The sequence below is a fragment of the Hipposideros armiger genome, unplaced genomic scaffold, assembly GCF_001890085.2.
Source record: "Hipposideros armiger isolate ML-2016 unplaced genomic scaffold, ASM189008v1 scaffold_357, whole genome shotgun sequence".
Classification (NCBI taxonomy): Eukaryota; Metazoa; Chordata; class Mammalia; order Chiroptera; family Hipposideridae; genus Hipposideros; species Hipposideros armiger.
The window spans coordinates 789,274-811,801 of NW_017731707.1; the positions used below are offsets into that span (position 1 = coordinate 789,274).

A 22,528-nucleotide genomic window follows, 5' to 3' on the forward strand; every position below is an offset into this window, starting at 1 on the left:
AGGCTTTCTTCTAATAAGTGATGATTCAATCCACTGAATCCATTCTCCTCATCTCTTTGGAGGTAAGGGTATCACCTTTTGGCAGTAATGGTGCCAATGTACCCAGCTAAGGTATTTTAGAAATTCTAAAGTCCAGGATGGAGCTAGCATGAAATCTGGAGACAATAACAATAATGATATTTACCATTTGTTAAATATTGAACATCGTGCTAGGTAATACCTTATCTCATCGAATCCTTGAATCTACAGCTCCATTAGATAATGTTATTTTCCTTTGTAAACAAGAAGGTTCAGTGCAGCAGACTGCATTTCCCAAAGATAGCCACAACCTACATAACCTAAACACTTGTCCATCAAAAGATGGAGTCCCGGGCTGGCCGAGTGGCGCGATAGTTAAGAACTGGCTTGGGACGCCAGAGGGCCCCGGTTCAGATCCCACATATGAGGGCCAGTGACACTGCCCTCTACAGCTAAGATGCTGAACAACAGCTCAATCTGGAGCTGGGTTGACATGAGTCGCTGGCGACGGCGGCGTAGGCTGCAGCCCCTGTGGCAGTGGGTTGCCATGGGCTACCGTGTGTAGCCAGCAGTCAGCGTGAGCGGCCAGCAGCCGCAGTGAGTGGCCGTCCAGAAGCCGGTGACTGATCTGCCTCGCCCGGGAAGAGCGCAATATTGGTGCCAACTTGGGCTAGTGAAGCAACGTCCTCCACAACTAGACTGAAGAACAAAAGCACAGCAACTTGTCTGTTCCCCTTCCCCCAATTCCCCAGCACTGTTCCCTTCCCCCCAATACCCCAATAAAAATCTTAAAAAAAAAAAAAAAAGATGGAGTCCCTTTCTTCACACACACACACACACACCCCTGGAAACTGAGCAAGCTCCACCCATGCTTTAACCAGTGGAATAGATGAAAATGGCACTGGACCAGTTCCGGATACAACATTAACTGACTGGAAACTTCTTCCAATCTCAGGGATGGGAAGAAGCCATGTTTAGGCCCTTCAACCAACAACCCTGGCTGAGTTCTCAGCAAGTATCAACTGCCGGTCATGTGAGTGTACCATCTTTGGCACCACCCCAAAGAGCCTTCAAATAATTCCAGCTCTAGCCACATCTCCCTGCAACTGCATGAGTAATCCCAAGTGCCAGTCGCCCAGATGAGCCTACTCAAATCACAGAACTGTAAGCAATCATAATGAAGTTGTGTTTAAAACCACGAAGTTTGGGGGTTGTGTGTTATGTAGCAATAGATAACCAGACTACTGAGATCAGTGTACTTCCCTAGGAACAGTGAAGTATTAGAGCCAGATCCAAAACGGTCCACAGCAAAACATCTATTAGTTGTAGTTGATGGGATGTGGAATACCCAAAAGAAGTAACTACCAAACAAAACTCCGTTTTTCTTCCCTCTCCTACCCCAAAGCAGCCTCAGGGTTTTCTGAGAAATGTCCTAGGATGGTGACAACCTCAATAAAATCAACTCCCTTCTCGTTTGCTTTCTTCCAGTATAAAATAGGGAAAATGAGAGTTTCCCCCACCACCCTATGATAACTAATGAGAAAGGAATCTGTACAAGATGTTGACTTTGTTATTAGAATATCATTATATCATTATAACTGTTATATAAAAGGATTCAGATTTTACACATGAAACTTGAACTCTCATAATGAAAATATATTTAATGACTCACAGGACTACATTTGAGATTCACAGTGGGGACAGGGAAAAATGCATGAATAAGCCAAGAAGAAATTAAGCGAAAAACTTTTTTTTAATGAAAGAATTTTTGACGAAGAAATGAAGTAGTATGAGAAAAAGTCTATACTTTAACAAGTATCCCAATGTATGCTACTTTCATTATATACTGGTGCCCACCTCTTGTATTCCTCTTCCCCGGCATATTGGAACTCAATGGACTCATCCCTTTTCAGAACCAGAGAGAACCTTACAACTCATCCAATTCCTTCCTTTTAACAGCTGAGAAACTGGAGCTCAGGGCAGGTAACTGAGCAGGAAGGAGTCAAAACTATTCATTAGTAAGAAAACCAAACTCTTAGTACTGGTGCTACTATATTGTTAATTTTTATTTTACCAGAACTTTACCTCTAAATGTCTTCAATGTATTTCCAATTTTTCTAGCATTTCGCAGTGTGAACATGAACAATTAGGAAATCATGCTCTGTTATCAGTCTCTTCTTCATAACTGTATAAAAGGGTGGCACCGAGACTGCTGTTTCTGGCCGTCACAGATAGGATGGTGACTATGTAGATAGCAAAGGTGTGCCACTTCACAGACACAGGCTGCCAAGTTACTGACCCCAGTTCTTCAGACACTAACATCTTAGCCTGAATTACTTCAATCAAATATCATGGCTGCCTTCCTGCTGATCATCACTAGAGACCAGGGGACTGACAAACTGGAACGTTTAAATATGGGGTGATTTTGAAGCAGACAACAGGACAGGAAAGGTATGAGAAGGTACCTGAGTGGAAGGCTTCAGCCAGAGAAAAGAGGGATCAGGGTGTACAGAAAGCAGAGTAAGAGAAGGGTCCTTATAACAAACGCATCTATGTAACAATTCTGCCTTGGGCAGCTGGTTTCGTTCCAAAGCCTACCTCTGCTTTCAGGCTTCCCATTAAGCTCCCCTCCAGAGATGAAGGCCTTCAAAATCAGATAAGATGTGGCTTTATTCTGGAACTCTCTATGCAAGCACTCTGTAATTCTTTGAAGTGCTCCATAATTCTACAGATTTCGCTACAACCTAATCCACAGAAAATATTAAATTTACCTCTGTACATGCACGCTACAAAATTATACCAAACTGTCAAGGAAACAGGCCCAAATCCCTTTATTTCTTTTCCACCTCCTGCAATGAAACTGCAGAGAAAGTCCCTGGGTGCTTTTTGTTGCCTGGCAGCTGAAATGTGCAACTTTTGGAAGTGTTCAAGTAGAATCAAGAGGCCTGGGCTCAGTCCCCCAACAAGGTCCAGTCCTAATTCCGTAGTCCCTGACTCTCAAAGTCACAAGTTTTTAGTTCGGATAAAACCAAAACACCTCACTCAGAAATGTGACTACCCACCGCTTTTAAACACTCCCAGCAGGGGTGGGGAAAAAAAAAAGAAGCAGCAAAGCGAGAAAATAATTTTCTTCTTCCTATATTTGTAGCAGTGTTTGATTGTAGGGAGGGGGATGACTGCTAAGAGGAATTGTGTACAATCACTGGCAAAAAAAAAAAGTGCCTGTAAATGACTGGATCTGACATGTATTCACGTGTCCCCCTCACACCTTCATCAGCCCTACAGAAAGTAGTCTCCAACCCCGCCCATTTCCTTTTTGCAAAACATGCATGACCAATGCAAGACGCTCGCTCCTATAGAAAATGGAAAATGAAAATAAAATAGCCTGATAAATATGTGGTAGGAAAAAAAGAATATAAAGAGCTGCATTGACAACTGTTCTCATAGATGTATATGTTTACAGCAAATGACCAAATTTAAAGGGAATCAAAATAAACATACCCTGTGTTCAGACTGCTATGGATTATTACTGATTCTGCTATTGCATTATTGTTTATCTCATGCTGAACCTACACCCAACAGCAACTTGGAGAACCCCTCACACAACCACCATCTTTACTTTCCATGGGGGTGAAGGGGGGGTCAGTAAGGAAGAGGATGGGATAGGGTGGGATGGGGTGGGGTGGTAGGGTGGGATGGAAAAATAACCTGGTCTTTGAACCAACGTTTTCCCCTGGTCCTAGTGAACTCTTTGTCTTGTTACTGAACACGTTTGTGAGATCAAGGAAAAGAATCCAAACAAAACAAAAGAGTCGGTGTCCCAGCCTAATTACAATAGGTCCCCAGCACACTGTAGTGCCAGCAGAGCATGGTTTCAACCTTGCGTTCAAGCATTCGCTCTCTGGGTACCCCCAATAAGACAACGTCTCGCACCCCTTCTCCTTTGCGTCTCTCCAAGGTTTCCTTCCCCAAAAGGGCCCGCTCTATGTCGGTCCTTAGAAAAGGAAGACATGAGGTACAAACACACGGAAACAAATGTTGATGGTGACTTGTTATTATCCTGACAATAATATATGTAGAAATAAATCCTTCCACCTCACTCGCCCACTGGCCAGCCCATGATGCAAAAGGAGCGCTTTCCAGCCCAAGGGGAAGAGCTTGCAGGAAGCGTTATTTGCGTACCCGTTACAGAACCATATACCGCCACATCTGCATCCTACACAAAGCCCGAGATGGTGCAAAGAAGATACACGCTGGGCACCGCACGGACCAGCCGCGGCAACACGGAGCCAAGCCCTCGTCCAATCAGAGCCTCGTTAGAAGGTGGACCTCAGGGTCGGCTCTGCCGGATTAGCCTTTCCTATTATGACACCACGCTCTGCCCAACATCCATATCCCATCGGGAGCAAATCTAATGCGTGTGGTTGCTCATTTCTCAAACTGCCGAGCCCTTTCTTTTCATTTGCATCCCTGCGATTCGTCCCTTAAAAAAAAAAAATACCCCAAGGCCTGGGTGCCCCCTCTCCGGCTCGGTTTTTCTTTTTAACCTCTTCCCATTCCTAGAAAGGATTAAATGTGTCTCCAAAACGCAAGCTGGAAAGGCGGAAGGCAAATGCCTCTCCTGGCTCCGGCATGCGCCCGCGGGGCTGCGAAAAGTGAAGGCAGCGGGCAACGCGGGGGAAATCGCGAAACGATCGGCCACAGTAGTTGAAATCCTAAAGCGCTCCAACTTACCCAAAATATGACATTGAAGCCAAATATGAAATATTTGATGCAACAACTGACTTCAGGACCCTTGTAGTGCTTCCCGGACATCCTCTGGGTTCATGAAGACACTTGCCCCGGCAGCCCGCGTTTGGAGCCCCGGAGCCCCGGTGCTCGGAGCAGCCCGGCCGGGAGCGGGGACTCGGGGACGCCACTCGCGGCCGCGGCGCGGTGGCCCGGGCTGAGCCGCGCGGGGACCGACCGGCGGAGAGCGGCTCCCGCACCTCCAGCCCCTGGCACGCCGAGGCCGCCGGAGTCGGGGTGGCCGTGAGCGGGCTGGGAATCGGCGCGCTGCAAGCCCCGACACTCGCCGAAGCCGGCCCCGAGCCCTAGGCTAGCGCCCCGTCCGTCCGCCAAACGATCCGTCCGTGGATCCGTCTACCGGCTTCAGGCAAGCGCGGCCGCAGCAGATGCTGGTGGAGCCACTGCTCGCCCGCCCGCCGGCTGGCGCGCGCCCTCCCACCCCCAGCTCCGCCCGCCGCCCGCTCCGCCCGCGGCTCCTCCGCCCGCCGCCTGCAGCTCCGCCCGCCGCCTGAGCCTCGGCGAGCCCCGCGCGCGCGTGCACGGGCTCGGGCGCACCCGGGTGGCCGTGGCACCACGTCGCCGCGCCACCTCCTCCTTCCCCCGCTCTCCGCTCCGCCCGCTCCCTTTCTCCCCGCCCCTTCTCCGGCAGCCGGGAGCGCCAACGACCCCCGAGCGCTGCGGCGGGGTAGTTCGGGAGGACGTCAGGCGGAAGGAAGGAGGGAAGGAGGGAGGCAGGCCGGAGCACGCCGATTGGAAGCAGCCTGACCGCGGTTGAGGAGCAGCGGGTCCGGTGCCTCTCACAGCTTCTGGAGGGACGCTGGGGAGAGGGTCGCTCCGGGGCAAGCGGGCTGGGTGAGTGGGGATCCTGCGCGTCCCCCGCCCTGGGACAAGCCCCTCTCGGGTGTAACCACACTCATACCCCCTCTTCCACCATCGGGTTACGTTGCATGAGAAGACACCCGGCTACTGAGCCGGCGAGGAAAGGGAGAGGAAAGGGGTGGTAGACTTTTCTGGGGGCAGAGGGAGAAAGTAGGGTGTTGGGGAATGGGGAGAAAAGAGAGACGGGAAACGGGGAGCGAACGGGGAGGGTTGCAAAGGAAAGTCTCCTGAATCTCAGTGTGGCTCCAGACCAACCTCCCCACCTGCCGTAGAAATGAGCTTCATCCTAGAAATGGGGATAAGGAAGGAGAGATGATCCAATGAAGTCCTGACCTGGGATACGACCTTCCCCTAGGATCTGTTGCAACCACACAAACCCAGACAGCAAATGCCCCCACGAGACGGAATAGTGCTGAAGAACCTTGACGGGTTTCTAACTCTTAAAAAGGGATCCAGGCGTTCCAGAACGGTCATCTGGGGAATTGGGGACTTGGAATAGGGTTTATAGATCATGAACCATTAAGGTTTTGACCTCTGGGGAAGGATAGAACGCGTGGCTGGAAACAGTTTCGGAGCCCTACCTGAGAAAGTGTTGCATCTTCGCCCTCCCCCTGGAGCATTTTCATAGGTGCTAGCAAGCAGATAACCAGTATCTCATGCAAGAAGGATGAAGAACCGCTCTGTTGTGTTGTTTTTGTTTTTTTGGTGTTTTTTTGGTTTGGTTTGGTTTGGTTTTGGTGGGGGCTTCAAAAAAAAAGGCTAGAAAGAGAGATGAGATCAGGAAAATTTTCATGTAACATGGTTCTGGGCACAGAAATCTGCTTGTTTCTTAAGCACTCCAGGTGATACTTAAGCAAGCTAAAGTTTGAGAACCCTTTGGCAAAGGGAAACCTACTTAACCACCTCTCACCTTTCTCAAAAACTGGCTAGCTAATTGACAACCTACAGTCCAGCTTTGGAGGGGCAAGACCTTACATTTTCTTGCAATAAACCACACTTTGAAGTAGGCTTGTTGTTGAGGGAGATGGAGGCGACATAGAGGTTATAGATAGGAGCCAGGGTACCCACAAAAGTGGGAGAGCCAGGAAATCCTACCCATTCAATACCACAAAACTAATCCTACCCATTCAATACCACAGAACTATGACACTGGCTCACTGTGCATGAAATAACCAGCCTTTCAGATGAAGTAACCCTTTCTCCCTCAAAGGTGCTTTCCACAAAACACACAGCATACCTACCACCAATTTGATAGGCTTCAGAGGTAAGGTCTGCGTTCAGCAGCAGATTCCCTAATAACAAGAACGCTCTAACAAACTTTACCTAATTGTAATATTTTAATTCTTGCTATATATAAATAGAACAGTCGCTGCAGATTCCTGGATGTCAGAAGAAAAGTCTGTCTTAAGCTGATGTGACACCATTCAGACAAGGACTAGAAATTAGGTCCAACTGATGACTCAGTTGATCCCTACGCAAGATTTATCTTTGAAATAAAAATCAACAGAGAAGGCAAAGTTCAGATAACTCATTGGTAACTTGGCAGGGAGAGTCTAGTTGAATTCCCATTTCATATATCAAAAATAAGTTCTAGGAATATTAATGAGTTAAATATGTTTTCTAAAGCAAACTAGAGGAATAGAATATGCATTAAACCTCTAGCTAGAAGTATTTCTCAATTTAGAAGCAATAGAAGGAATGATCAATGGATATGACTTGGTAATATCTTAAAACTTCTATGAGTCAAACATTTTTTTAAAGGCAACCTAAACCAGGAAAATAATATATTGACAGCAAACATTTTTTTTAAAAGTCTGAATATATGGGATGATATGGATGGACTTAGAGACTATTATGTTAAGTGAAGTAAGTCAGTCGGACTTACTTCACTTTATTGTATGTCAACTATAAGTGAATATATATATATATATATGTATATGTAGTCATGGGATGTGGAGTATAGTGTGGGAGTGGAGTCAAGGGAATTGTAAAAGATATGTATGATACTGGGGGGAAGTGGGGCAGCGGATTGGGGGAGGGAGGTTGTCACTTCGGGGGGTAAAAAGTATAACTATTGCACTGTGTTGTACAGCTGAAACTAATTCTAAAAAATGTGTCTTTCATAATAAAAATAATTAAAAGAAAAAAGTCTGAATATATAAGTAGGGCTTATACAATTAAAGTAAAATATAGAGTCTCAATAATTGAGTATAAAAAGAAAAGCCACATACAAAGAAATTGAATAGTAATAAATATAGGGTGAAAATATTACTAGTAATCAGAAAAATATACATTAAAACACATTGAAGATAACGATGCAAAGATTATGAGCACTGGTTTGCTCATGTACTGCTGGTGTTGCTATGAAATGATATCATCCATTTGGAAAGCATTTTTGGCTGTATGTTGCAGGTCAGAGTATTCTTACATTTTGACTTCAGCAGCCCCACTTCTGGGAATCCAGCCAAAGAAATATTCCAAAATAGGCAAAAAAAAAAAAAAAAACTTGTATACTGCAAGTTGTACACCATAGCATTATTTATATTGAAGACTTGGCCACAATTTGCAGATCCTAGATTAGGGGCTATACCCAGCTTCTTGTAGCTGCCTGGACCTCAGTATTGCTTCCTGCTCTCTGCCTATGCACGGGGTCATTCCAGGTCTGTGCCTAAAGCACTCTCCCTGCCCTTTGTGAGCTGCTTTCTCTTTTTTTTTATCTTCAACACTTTGATCAGCTTTTTCAAGGCTCCTTCTTTTGTCCCCTCAACACCTCTTACATTCTTCCATTTTGGCACTTGGAGACTACCTGTAATCACTTGTTTACCTGCCCTTCGCCTCCACTCTGCTGTGAGGCCTTCAAGGGTGTGGTCCATCTCCCTTTAATCTCAGAATCACTAGTGCCTTGCTAATGCAGCAGGTGCTTGATAAATATTTATTAAAGGGATGGATGAATCATTTACTCAAACCTTTTACAGACATCAAGGATGATAATTATAAAGAGTATGTGGCAACCTGTGAATACATTACAATGTTAAATTGTAAAGACACTATATATGGAATTATCTCAAAGTAATATTGTTAAATGAAAAAAATCAAGGTGCCAAAACAGTATACACAGTAGGTTACCATTTTGTAAAAAAAATGCATGTTGGCAAAGGAAAGTGGAAATTTTATGTATACATACACTTCCTTGTTAATGGGTAGGCTATCAGTAGATGAAAATAAAGGACACTGGTAATAATAGCTGGGCATGGGTTGGGCAGACTGGAGGACTAAAAGAGATAGGTGGGAAGGAGACATGCTTTATTTTTTAATGTACCCTTTTTTTTTGTTTTCAAAATCTTTACCATGTCCATATGTACCCATTTTGAAAAATAAATCACTGTACAAAATTGTATGCAATTACAAGGAAAAAAGTTAGGAATTAATTCTGGCCAAATAATAACAGATAGATTGTGGGATTGTGGCTGATTTGGGTTTCATGTTTCTAGTTTCCAATTTTTTTAATGTGGTTATATATTGCTTTTACAATTACAAAGACAGAATCATGAACAAAGACATAAACTTGAAACTAAGTAATCATATTTACTTCATCACAACTCCATGACTCAATAAATTCTGGTCTATTTTAAGGCAAAAGGAAAGTAATTTTCTCCCTGGAGACTGTTATGGCCATCTCCTTTATAATTCTGAGATTGAAAAATGGTTAATAAGTTTAATTACTGAAAAGCTAATCAGTCTTGCAAATGGCAGTAAGAACAGGTAAAGCGTGTTCTTCTAATAGTTGCCTAGCTGAACAGCAAGATATGACAACAGTATTTTAACCTAAGACACCAAATTTAATGAGCTTGTCTGTCTGTTTCACTCTTCCCACCCCTTTTCTGTCTCCTTCCTCTCTCTTTCTCTTTCACTATCTCACTGTTCCTCTAGTCATATATTTTTTTCTTTTCCTTCTCTGTAGCCAGCACTACTGGTTGCCTACACACCTCCATTGTCTCCTTCCTCTCAGAACCCTGGTGCTGTTCCAGTGTCCCCCCTCTTTTAACAGCCATGTGCTTTGGGAAGACAAGCCCCAGGCCAGCTCTAGTGGCTGAGTGGCTCTTGCCCAAGTTTGGTTCAGAAATCGGCATGTGACACAATTCTGGCCAATGAGAAATGAGGAGAATCTGCTGGGGACTTCCTCACATCTAAGAGATGGTTTCTTTTCGGTGCTGGATTTAATTGTGTTTGGATATGACGCCTGGATCTTCTACAGCCTGACAATAAAGACCATACCAAGGATGGCAGAGAGACAATGAAAAGAGCCTAGGCCTTCATGACATTGTTGCATGGCTGACTTAAGCCTACCTCAGGACTTCCGGTCATATGAGAGAATTTGCTTGGTTAAGGCACAGTAAGAGGTTTTCTGTTTCAAACAGCTAGCTGAAAATATCCTGACTTACTCTCCCAATGTTCTCAGCACCATTCTTTTTCTATTTTTCCCTCCCTTCTCCTCTCTCCCCCAACTGTTCCTGTTTCTCTTAAACAATGCAGGGGAAACCTTTAGCATTGTCGGGCCAGCACACACCCACCCCTTTCAGACTTTCTCAACCATAAAGTTCTTCCTCATCTCCAGCCCAACTTGTACATCACAGTTGACAGGCCTGGATAGGTCTAGGCCAGGACAGCCAGAGAGCCTGTGTCACTGGAGTTGGGATTCAGTAACAAAGCAATCCTGCTTGTGGCTGAAACAGAGGCAATGTTTTCAGGAGAGCTGGGGGCCTGTGTTTCCAGGAGGAAACCAAGATGCTCACTCTTTCTCTCTCTCTCTCTGCAGAAAGAGGAAGGAAGCATAAACACCAGAGAGAAACAGTGGCAGAGTCTGTGACAGTGTGGGCCGCACAAATGGTTGTGCATTTTGTGCTCTAAAAGGCCCCTGGCCCTGCTAAAGGCATTCTGCTTCCAGATTTCTCCAAGTAGAAGACCCTGTCCTTGAGATTTATGAGACTTTTATTTTTTTAATTTTTTTTATGAGACTTTTAGATAGATTCTTTTGTCACACCCCATTTTGGCTTTAGCTACTTTGAAGCAGGCATCTCACATTTGCAAATCAAAGAACCTTGATTAAAACAACAGGTTATCCCACCTCAAATCCATTATGAAATGACGTTTTTTTAAATTGACCACAATATAAAATTAAAGTGTATTTTTTTGTGTGAGGATTAATGAATTCAATATTGTGCCTACTGTTCCTTAGTTGAAAAGTGAGCAAATTAAAATGTTGTATTTCTCTAAAAAACACTTGCTCCCCCAGGATCAGTACCACCCTCATGCCCGTCTTGCCCCATGCCCACACATACCCATTAAAGAAGACTACCTTTCAGGGCCCCAAGAAGAACATGAAAAGAAAGTGTATCTCTCATAAATATAATTAAACAAGCATATGCAGAACACAGTTGTTCCACTTTAAAAAATCAATTATAATTGCTTGTGTTAATAAAATGAATTCTATCTTTAACAAAATATGACAGAGCAGGCATTGATTTTTCTGTTAGTCTGCCTTTCTTGGGAAAGAGCACCTCAATTTCTCCCCACAATGGACTAGTCATCTAGGCCTGTGAATCAAGGTGCCTCACCTTACCAGGGACAAGTGCATGACATCGTTTGGCCAATCAGAAGTTCTCTTGATGTTATTGAGAAGAGGGAATAAAAGACCAAAAACCACCTGAAGTCCGTTGATTGCAGCCCCTCGTCAAGCCTGAGGATGCCCGTGAGACCTTTGGGATCATCCTGGCTCTCTTGCCCTCTCTCTAGTGCCTTCAGCTAGTTTATTTCTTTCTAGTGAATTTCCTTTCTGATTAAATTAGTCAATGACTGTTTTTATGACTTACACCAAAAAATTCCTAATGGATACTAAGTGAGCTTTAAAAACTGTACTTCCAAAGAAAAATGTTAACTTTCTGATTTCAAAAGTAAGATATTCTCATTATACAATATTTAGAAAACATTTTTAAAGAATCACCCATGATGGCATTTCCAAAGAAACTACCATCATTATTTTGATCTATTTCATTCATTAATAAATATTGGGTTGTCAGAAAAGTTATGACGTATTTTTTCTATGTTTTTGTTGCAAAAATGCGTCATGACTTTTCCAACAACCCAATATTTTTATATGATTTATCTCATCCTTTAGAGACAAAAACTTAAAACGATTATATTTTCCACTTGCCAGTGCCCCAAAATAGCACAGAGATACCCTCCATCAGAATAGAAGTAAGTCCATCTCAATTTCCAGGCTGTGGTTATCCCAAGATTCTAACCTCATCGTCCCATATCTCTAGTCCTTGAGTGTTTTCCTTTTCCACCATATATCAGTCTTTTGTTTCCATTCTTATAAGGCAAACATGCCTACATGCTTCCTTACATTCCCAACTCACTCCTACCTCCAAACAATCTCTAAATGCTATTGCCACCGCACAAACTCCACCCTTCCATCCATCACCAAATCAAATTATTTTGCAGTTAAGCATAATTCAACTCCTTATGAAATCTGCCCCTATTGAACATGAGGCATGCTAATCATATCCAGTAACTCCCTCTTTCACTATATAATTTCTTTTAAAAACCTTCTTAAAACTTTGCTTCTGTGATATATCCCTTTCCAATGGAGCTATAATTGGTGGAACATTTAAACTTAAGATTCAGAAACAAGGAATAGAAGTAGATTCATCAGTTATCATTTTAGGCTTTATTATGCAGAATCAGTTGATTCAATAACACATATTTATTGATTACATCTCCCATTAAAAGCACCTGTGTTTACATTTCCTGCCCTAAGAATGCAACTGGAACAATTAGTGGTAAGAATACAACTCAGAAGGGATTAAGTGCTACAATTTCAACAAAGTGCAATATGTATACAGAAAACAATCAGAATGGAATCATGAAAAAAACACCTCTTTTAGTTCTATTTTTTCTTTTCTTTTTCTTTCTTGTAGTAGTAGCAGTAAAGTACAATTACTAGGAATAAAAACTAGTTACGTTGATCAAGACTGAATATCTTATATCTGAATCATTTAGTGGAATGAGGTCAAGACTCCAAAAAAATAAGTTCTAAAGTTTATACTTAACCACATGGTACAGCTACTGTGAAAAATAGTTCAGCAGTTCCTCAAAACATTAAAAAGAATTATCATATGATTCAGTAATTCTACTTCTAGATATATACCCCAAATAATAGAAAGCAGGGACCCGAACAGATACGTATATAGCAATGCTCCTAGAGGCACAATAGCTAAAAGGTGGAAACAAACCAAGTGCCCATCGACAGATGAATGGATAAACAAAATGTGGTGTATATTATTCAATCTTAAAAAGGAAGGAAATTCTGACACATACTACAACATAGATGAAACTTGAAAACATATATACTAAGTAAAATAAGCCTTACACAAAAGGACAAAGACTGTATGATTCCACTTATATGAACTACCTACAACAGGCAAATTCATAGAGACTGAAAGTGGAATAGAGGTTACCAAGGACTGAGGGGCATGGGAATTGGGAGGTTTTTGTTTAATAGGTAAAGAGTTTCTGTTTGGGAATATGAAAAATTTCCAGAAATTGATAGTGATAATGGTTGTGAATACTTAATGTCACTGAACTGAACACGTAAAAATGGCTAAAATGGTAAGTTTTATGTTATGTCTGTTTTACCACAATAAATAAATCTACAATTATAACAAATACCAAATTCACCGGGCTCACAACAAATACTGTTGACAGAATGAATGACAAGGCAAAAAAATAGCTTGCAGAACTTTTCATATTTTACAAGTATGGAAAACATATTAAACCATCTGCTGATTAAAAATATGCATGTTTTGACTTGCACATGAATCAAATTAACATACATAAATCCAGCATCTCACATCACTAGATGCACAGCCATAGCCAATGTAATTTCCTGTGTTTCTTCAAATTCATCAATTCCAGTAGCATAATTATTAGTAACAGTAAAAATTTATAACTTTTATTTCAATTAGATTATCATTTATCCTACATAATGAAAAAGGCAGGAGATCATTGACATTCTAAATTTTTATGTTCACCTTTGCTCTATAATACCTAATATCACCATGGTAAACTAAAATTTGAGGTACAGAGTAGGAACTATTGTCCCTCACTATGATAAATTGGAATTGACAAAAATACTATATATATTGAACCCTAGCACCTTGCTGCCTTATATATAACCTCAGAAAGGTGCAGTTTTCCAAGTTGCAGCTTCTATAACTTCAGCTTCTACGTGCCCCTCGGCTCCTGCTAGTCCATCACCACCTTCTTCTCTCCAAGACCTTATTTGGAAAAAAGAAGACTCTCTTAAGTAGTGGAACGACTTTGTATACTGTTACACTAATGGACCATGCAGCCATCCCAGGAGGAAGAACAGATCCAAACTGCAAACCTAGGTCAGATGCAACACCAGGTCTGGGCCAAGACCATTAAGAGGGGCTCAAATCTGTTACTAAGAGATATCCTGTCTCTTCCTCTTAACTCCTCAGTCCCTCGGGATTCACCACCACCTAGAGCACCTCTCTAGGACCAGGAATGTAGCCTGGATGGAATGTCTAGCACCCAGCCTCCCCTGGCACCCTGCTTTTGATACACCTCTAGCACCATATGCATGCCCAGCACTTTGGTCATTGGGTCCTCCCAGGACTGTCGGCACCAAGCCTATGAGAAAAATTGGAGTCTTTCTAGAGCTGTGTTTTCTAGCCTTGTCTGCTAATAAGAATCATCTAGAGATATTGATGTAATCACATTCCCAGGGCCTTTCCCTGAATGTTCATATTTTGTAGGCCTTTTTGGGGTTGTGGGGGGTCTAGAATGAGCCACTCCAAGATATGCCTCAGTGGTATGCAGATTACTTTGAGTTAAAGGCAGTTTTAGCTTCAGGCTCAAGAGAAACTTCTTTTCCTCCCTTTAAACTACCTAAAAGTATTTGAATTAGAGGCCTTGCCCATAAGAGATTATCAGAGATAACATCTTTTGACATATCTATTGGACAGGGCAAACTACTAATTACTGAAGGTCTGCTCTTCTTATCATCCTGCAATGACCTTTTGAAGCCCCCAAAGCATTTTACCTTATCCCTAGCTCAGAGTGCCTTACATACCTCAATCCCCTTTCTGTCTCCCAACCTTTCATGTATGCAGAGGTCTCTGACGTGCTCATGTATACGGGGTTCCCATGCACAGAAAATTAAATTTGGTTTTCTCTTGTCAATCCGCCTCCTGTTGATACTATTATTCAGCCAGCCAAAAGAACCAGAAGAGGGAAAGATAATTTTTTCCCTTCCCCACAGGGTCCAGGAATCTGAATTATTAAAACTGCCCAGGTGATGCTCTTTACCAAGGAATTCTGGCAAATATTGAGTTCAAGTACTCTTCCAAGTATTCCTGGAGTCTCCCAGTAGGGAAAGTTGCCCTGCATAGATTCAAGCCTCACCATCTACAGGAATAATGAAGGTGAGTGTGCTTTGTACACTAGGAAGTCTTTGTAAATCCAAGACATGCTGTCATTATCATGATTATATACCTTTAGTCATAGCCACCAGGACAACACGCACAGCTGGCTGAGCTTCTCAATGTTAGGTAGCAGTGAAACAATGGAGGAGGAGGAGGGGTGGGAGGGGGTCCATGGTGCCTACAGAAAAAGCTCATAACTAGCTTGATTAACTGCCTGCAGCCACATATCTGTTTTTACAACAATGGATGACAAGAGGGGGTCTGGAGCAAGATAAGAATCTGAGTCAACAGACCTCCACCCATCTTAGGAGGTCACGCCCTTCCGTGGAAAAGCTTGCACCACTTTTCCCACCAAATTAATAGGTAACTCCCTCACCTCACCCAGCAAACTATAAATCAATCTCTCTCTCTCTCTCTCTCTCTCTCTCTCATTCTCTCTTATTCTCTCTCTCTCTCTCTCTTTCTCCTCCCCACCCCACCCCCCACCTAGGCTAGGCCTGTTCTCTTCCTTGAGAATGTATCACTAATAAACCCTGCTTGCATATTAATTAACTTGCTGACTTTTGACTCTTCACTGCGTTGTTGAAGGAGGATGAGGAGGCGCCAAAGGCAGAGGAGAGAGGGAGATGGAAGAGCAAAGGCTGGAACCTGGAAATTAATACATATGTATTTCAACTCACAGCTGCTTCGGCTGCTGATATAAATCAAAGGAAGAAGAGGGGAGATTGAGGGGGAATAATGTAAACAGCATACATTTTTACAATTTAAAGACTGAATGTGTTAGCTGAATCATTCATTTATTGAACTTCCAATTTTATTTTTTAGTATTACTGTGTGAATGAAAGTGAGATACATCTAGGTGCTAAGATAAGCATCTGTCAGGTGGCTGCCATACAAAGTAATTTTAGTGAGTTTTAGTCATCTACATGACTGAAACACAGCTAGGGAAAAGTTTCTATCCTGGAAATTTTGCTGCTGACATAACATAAATTAAAGACAGATGCAGTGAGAGTGTGGTCATCCTCCATAGACAAAAAGACCAGGCCCTTCCATGCAATACTGATGAAGAAAATATGCAGTGATGCTAGAAATGCATATTCTTGTAGGGTGCTGGGAGATAATTGAGCAATAACCACTCTCATTTTGAAACTTGAACAAGAAGTTGTGAGTTCAATAGTAGCCTGCAGAATCACCTGGCATTAAGAAAAACCATGCTCACCGTCTCCTTAAAAAGATCTTTTGTGACTGAATATGTTCCTGCACAGTGACAGAGAAACGGACTGGTTTTTTATGATCCCCTCTACAGCCATGATTATATAACTGAATATAAGCAACTCAACTCAGCAAAGGCACGTTGTACCAATAAAAAGCATAAATGAGAACAGCAGTGAAATCTCCTAGATGCAATTGTTTCTGAGTAAAATTTAAAAGACAAAGGAAGTCAAAGTTAGCAATGTATTTTAACCTCTTTAGAAACTCTGGCTCTTTCCATTGTGACAAACATAAGCAGTTAGTTGAGCTGCAGCCAAGAGATGGCTTTGGGATAACTAGGAAGTACATTAGATGCCAAAAATAGTTAAATGCCAAATGTGCCTCAAAGTAAGCCTCCTTTGATGGTCACATAGACATGCAAAAGACACTTCCCGATTCTCATTTTCAATTATAATTCCTTAGGCCTCATTACTTTTCCCTCAGCTATGCATAAGACAAAAAGTTTTTTCACACCCATCCTGCTGATAACATTTCAATCACTAAAACTTTCACTTTAAAACTAACAAGGCTTTTTATCTCCCCGAGCTGGCCAGATAACGACTTTACGGGCCACTCAGAATAGCCACAGAGAGCCGAAAGTGGGGCAGCTCCGACAAACGAGATCCCTGTAGATAAACCACAGAATTCAGGGCAGTCAAGAGTTGCAGCCTCTTCCCTCACTTAACCTTGTACCAAAGCTACTGTGGGTAATTTGATTCCCTGTGTACCTTTCTCCGTCAGAATGGAAAGTGGATTTTAGGAAGATGTTAGGTACAGGGGATGGCAACACCCTATAAAAGAAGGAAAACTGGTTAAGGACCTAGGAGACCTACCCTAACTCATTTGCCACCTCAGATCAATTAATTACTCCACTACTCAAAAGCCTTCGTTTCCTTACCTGAAAGGGAGGAGGTTAGACTGTGAGACAGAAATCTTGATCTGGAAGAACTCTCCAAAGTCCCTGCTTTGGGCAAGTGGAAAAGGAACTGGGTCCTATACTGTGGTTCTCTCCGAACTTTCTGCTTTTATCTGTTTACACACTGGGGTTTCATAAAAGATTTCATTTTCTGAAAGGTATCCCTTGCTAACGAAACTTTGCAAACTACTGGACAAAAACAACTGTTTCCTTTCAGCCCTCACACCCTCTGATTCTTTAACATTCAATGATAAGAGGGATGAATGCCTGCTACAGTAACTAGAAGGTTCTCAAAGTACTGACTAGATATTGATGGAATCTGAAAAATGAAGAGACGCTTGAAGGATGTGAAAGAGGAAACTTAAAGAGAAACCCAGATGGTACATCTCTCTACCAGGCTTGGAAAAAGAGAGGTATGGCTCTTTCTTCCTTCACTTCTTACTACCCCTTACCCTGCTCTCAGCTCTGGCTTTCCAATAGAAGCATTTGTGGAGTCGTTACGTTATCCAGAGGCCTGGGCCTTACCTCTGGGGGTTCTCAGCCAACAGATATGGGGATGGAGCTTTCCCAGCTATTTGTTTTGCGAGGCGGGGGGTATGTGTGTGTCTTAAGATCCATAGGTGAGCTGATGTGTAAGTAAGACTGAGAATCTCTGCTTGGCTTCAGCTCTTCAACTTTTATAAACACCATTCTTTTAAAAGACGTTAATGACCTCCCATTAACCGAAAATGTCAGTTATCATTTTCAGGCAGATGACTCTGAATCGAACTCTTTAGAAACAGCCACCTTCCATCTGGGGATGTCAGCAGCCCTTTGCCTGCCTGCCAGCCTTCTTCCAGTGGCTCAGGCTCCTAGTGACTTGAAGACATCTTTGACCCTGACACTCTCAGTGCTGCCAGCATTCTATCTGCACAAACCTACCCTGTATCTGATCCCAAAGCAGGTCACAGCTTTCCATTCCTATTGCCACTTTTTAAGCCAGGCTCCCTTCATTATAGCTTGTCTATATTGTTTATAGCCACTTACAGAGTTCTCATTCTCTCATCTTTATCCTATTTGAGCCATGTTAATCTGATGTTATTAGCCCCTTGTTTGAATAACTACAGTGTTTCCCACTGCCTAACCTTTCAAAATAAACCCCTTCATCTATCTTTTAGGTTCTACAATAGGAACCCAATCTAAGTTTCCAACCTCATCTTGGATTACACAGCAGCATGAACACAATCCATTGCCAAAGAGTATTGCTCTTTCTTTTGTAAACATATCCTAAGCTTTCCTGATTACTAACCCTCACCCTACGGCTCCTGCAGCCTAGAAGACCCTCCTCCCCACACTATGCCACCTCGTTCCTAAATACTCTCCAGAGTTCTCCAAGTGAATTTGAAACAAATGAGAAACACTGTGCTTGACCCTCTTACATGGGAGTCATTATATCCTGCCTTGCAGTATGGTTCTATGGCTATACCTTATCCCCTTTACTGAGTTGTTGCTTCTTCAGAGCACTGCACTGTGAGCCTTACAGCTGTATGGAAAGAGGGTGGACTTTGGAGCCAGAGAGCCCTATGTTTAAATTCCAGCTCTGCCACCTAACAGTCATTCGAGCTGTAAAATTATTTAACCCTTCTGTGCTTTAGTTTTCCCATCTGTAAAATGAGGATTTTAATATCCAGGTCCTAGAATTAAAGTCTGAGTGAGATAAAACATGCAAGGTGTCTGACACAAAAACAGGCTCTCAACAAATGGTGGTTCCCACTAGCAAACATTGATGGAAGTGTGACAGGCTGTTATCTATAATGGAAGATGATGTCCCGCTAACCCAGCCTGATGAGAACCTTCCTGTATATTGTAGATCTTCACCACCTGGTCCTTTTTACTCATTAAGAAAATGACAGGGTTATTTTTATTTTTGAGATAAGACTTTGAAGCAGAAGTAATGGCTTCTTGTCTTTTATCTATTGGCCAATAATAATAAGGGTTGGTAGTAATAGTGAATAGCAGGTAGATAGGAAAGAGAAGAAAGATTAGCAAGAAAACTCCAAATTCAAATATCCAGCAATACAGATTGAGAGACACAAAATGACCACAACTTTGCAAAATAAATATTACCAAGTTGTGTTATGCTATATAAAAAGGAATAAGCTACCATAGTTAGGAGGTAGAAATTATTAAATAATAGGAGAGCTGTTAAGTTGTATTTGATAAGATTCAACACTAATCCCTAATAACATTATTTTAAGAGTAAAAATAGAAAAAAACATGTCCTTAATGTAAGAAAACATATAAGATTAAAATCAACAGCCAGCATTATATTTATTAGTAATAGTATATGATATCACCATTCAAAATATGTACAAAAGAAGGAATATTATTTAGTTTTTTCTGAAAGTTATGGTCAATGCAATAAGACATGATATAAAATTAAAGGTATATTATTAATAATGAAGAGATAAAATAATATTTTTTGGATAAAATCAATATACAATTATAACTCCAAAGAAATAATTTAAAAATTAATTAAATACAAGGGGATGAATGTAAAATAAACAGAAACATTCCAATATAATTGAAATAATCAGCTAAAAAATATTTGAAATGGTTGTAAAAAAATGAATACAGAGATCCCACACACAGTAACAACAAAAAATATAAAACATCTTAAAAGTAGCTTTAATGCATAATGTCTTTTATCTAGTCAAATATTAAAGGCAAATTTTTATTGAGATATATTTATCAAAGCTTGAGAAAGTGGAAAAGTATACTGTGTTCCTGAGTAGGAAGACATTGTTAGAAATATTTAAATATTTTCAAAATAATATTGGTCTAATCAGACATTCAACAAGTATTTACTAAGCACATACTATATGCCTAGCAAAATTCTAGGTACTGGGGATAACCAACCATATGGGCAATGAATAACACAAAGACTGCTCACATGGTGTCTAGATTCTTATGTAGTGGATACACCAAACAAACAAAGCCTTACTAAAAAATATAATGTCAGGCAATAATATGTTAATTGAATACAAATGTGACAGGGTTAAGACAGAGAATGAAAGGAAGGAGATGCTGTTTAGAATAGAGTGGTCAGGAAAGGCTCCTGAAGAAGTATCATTTGAGCAGATAATTGAATAAAGTGTAGTAGAGAGCCATGTGGCTGTCTGGGGGAATAGTGTTTCTTGCAGAGAGAACAGCACATGCAAAGCCCCAGATGTGTAACTTTACCTGATGGCTTCCAAGAACAATAAGTAGTCCAGTGTTGCTGAAGCAGAATGAGTGAAGTAGAGTCTGGTAGGAGATGAGGACAGAGTAATGTGGGACAGATCCTACAGTCTTGTAAACCATATGAGGACTTGGGGGCTTGTCCTAAATTGGATAGTAACCATTTGAAGATTTTGATCAGGTGAGGATATGATCTAATTACATTTTTATAAAAGATTTGTCTGGTCTCAGTGCTGAGAATAGGGTAGGAGTGATGGGGAAATAGTGCGAGTCGTTGGGAGACTATTTCAATAATTCAGGCTAGAAAAAATGGGCTTATACTAGGATATAAGAGGTAGAGGAATCAGAAGAAGACTTCAGATATATTTTGGAGGGAGACATAAAAGATTTGCTAGAGGGTTAGGTAAAAGGGATGTGAGAAAGAGAGGAATCAAGGTTGGACCCTAGGTTTTTGTTTTGAAGAAACTGATTAGATCATAGTATTGAATACTGAGATGGGGAAGGCTGGACAGGAGCAGGAATTGGAAAATTGAAATGAAGAACTGTGTTTTGGAATGTTAAACTTCAAACGTCTATCAGACCCCAAGTGGAGATGTTGAACAGGCAGTTGCTATGAATCTGAAACTCAGGGGATCTTCTCAGGCCATCAGCAGATAAATGAAATGTAAAGCCACGAGATTGGATGAGGTCATCTATGGAGAGAACACACATAGAGAGACCCCTAGGGGTCACCAACATTTGAAGTTTGGGACAAGGAAGAAGATCCCACAGAGAAAATTGAAACGAGGCAGCTAGTAAAACAGGAGAGAGCCTGGATGAGTTTGGAGTCTCAGAAGCCAAAGAAGTGGTTTAATATAACTCTCGTCAAAATATCAATGATTTATTTTTATTAACTGACAAAATCATTCTAGAACATACCAGAAAAGCTTAGAATAAAGGACCATCCCACCACATACTTCTTTTGTAATAACTGATAAGGACATGATGTTTTTATGACCTTGTAAAATGAAATATTTCTTACTTTAAAATAAGCTATTTGCTTATATAAGCATTTGGTTTTTCACTATATACCCCTCCATTTTTATATTGGCACATTTGTTTCAGTCACCTTGCTGGTTTTCTTGTAGCAAGTTAGGAAAATGTAGCATATGCTTGAGAAAAATTTGTCTAAGAAATTTTGCTTTTCATACTCATAAATTGATCCTATTGTATACAAAAGTCTAATATGCTATAAAGAAGCATGTTAAACCATTGGGCAGGGATAAATTATTCGATAAATGGTGCTGGGACAAATATCTAGAAATATAAATACTAAATTGATTTTTCACTCCATTCTACACACCTAAGTAAATTCTAGATTGGTTAAAAAGTTTGGTACTTAAATAGTCTAACAATAGAAACATTTGAAGAAAATATGGACACTTATTTGTAAAACTTGTACAAGGGGGAAGATTTCCTAAGCTTAAAAATAACAGAAGAAATTATAGAGTAAAAGACCAGCAGATTTAAGTCTATAAAAATGAAAAATTCTGTGCACAAAAACCTGAGATAATATTAAAATGGGAAGATGTTTTCAATACAATGTCAAAGTTAATATGTTTTCTGCATAAAGAGCTCACACAAACTGATAAGAAAAGCACTAGGGCCCAATTGATAACTGGTCAATAGAACATTCATAAAAGAGGTCATTACCACTTCATGGATGGTGTAGAGGCCTGACCACTGCACTGTACACCTGAAGCTGATGTTGAATAATATGTATGTCAACTATAATTTAATATACATACCATATTTGCCGGCGTATAAGATGATTTTTTGGCCCTGAAAAATATGCCTCCAAGTGGGGGGTCGTCTTATACACCAGGTACACTTCAGATAGACTGCCCATAGTGCTTGCCCCGTGCCATAGTGGCCTCCCGATGCCCGCCCACTTCATTCCACATAC

At 41.4% G+C, this 22,528-nt stretch overlaps 1 protein-coding gene and 1 long non-coding RNA gene across 2 annotated transcripts in view; one reads left to right on the forward strand and one right to left on the reverse strand.

Moving 5' to 3' along the window:
• TSPAN5 (tetraspanin 5) overlaps positions 1-5,259 on the reverse strand; it is a 168,502-nt gene extending 163,243 nt beyond the window's left edge. The window contains exon 1 of the mRNA XM_019661664.1: positions 4,753-5,259. Within this exon, the coding sequence (XP_019517209.1) occupies positions 4,753-4,833 (81 nt within the window). The 5' untranslated portion in view covers positions 4,834-5,259. The remainder of the gene's footprint in view (positions 1-4,752) is intronic.
• Positions 5,260-5,275: 16 nt separating this feature from the next.
• The window catches only part of LOC109392940 (uncharacterized), a 34,183-nt gene continuing 16,930 nt past the window's right edge, over positions 5,276-22,528 (forward strand). Inside the window, exons 1-3 of the long non-coding RNA XR_002126138.1 lie at positions 5,276-5,658; positions 15,035-15,197; positions 17,582-17,777. This is a non-coding gene — a long non-coding RNA (uncharacterized LOC109392940). The remainder of the gene's footprint in view (positions 5,659-15,034; positions 15,198-17,581; positions 17,778-22,528) is intronic.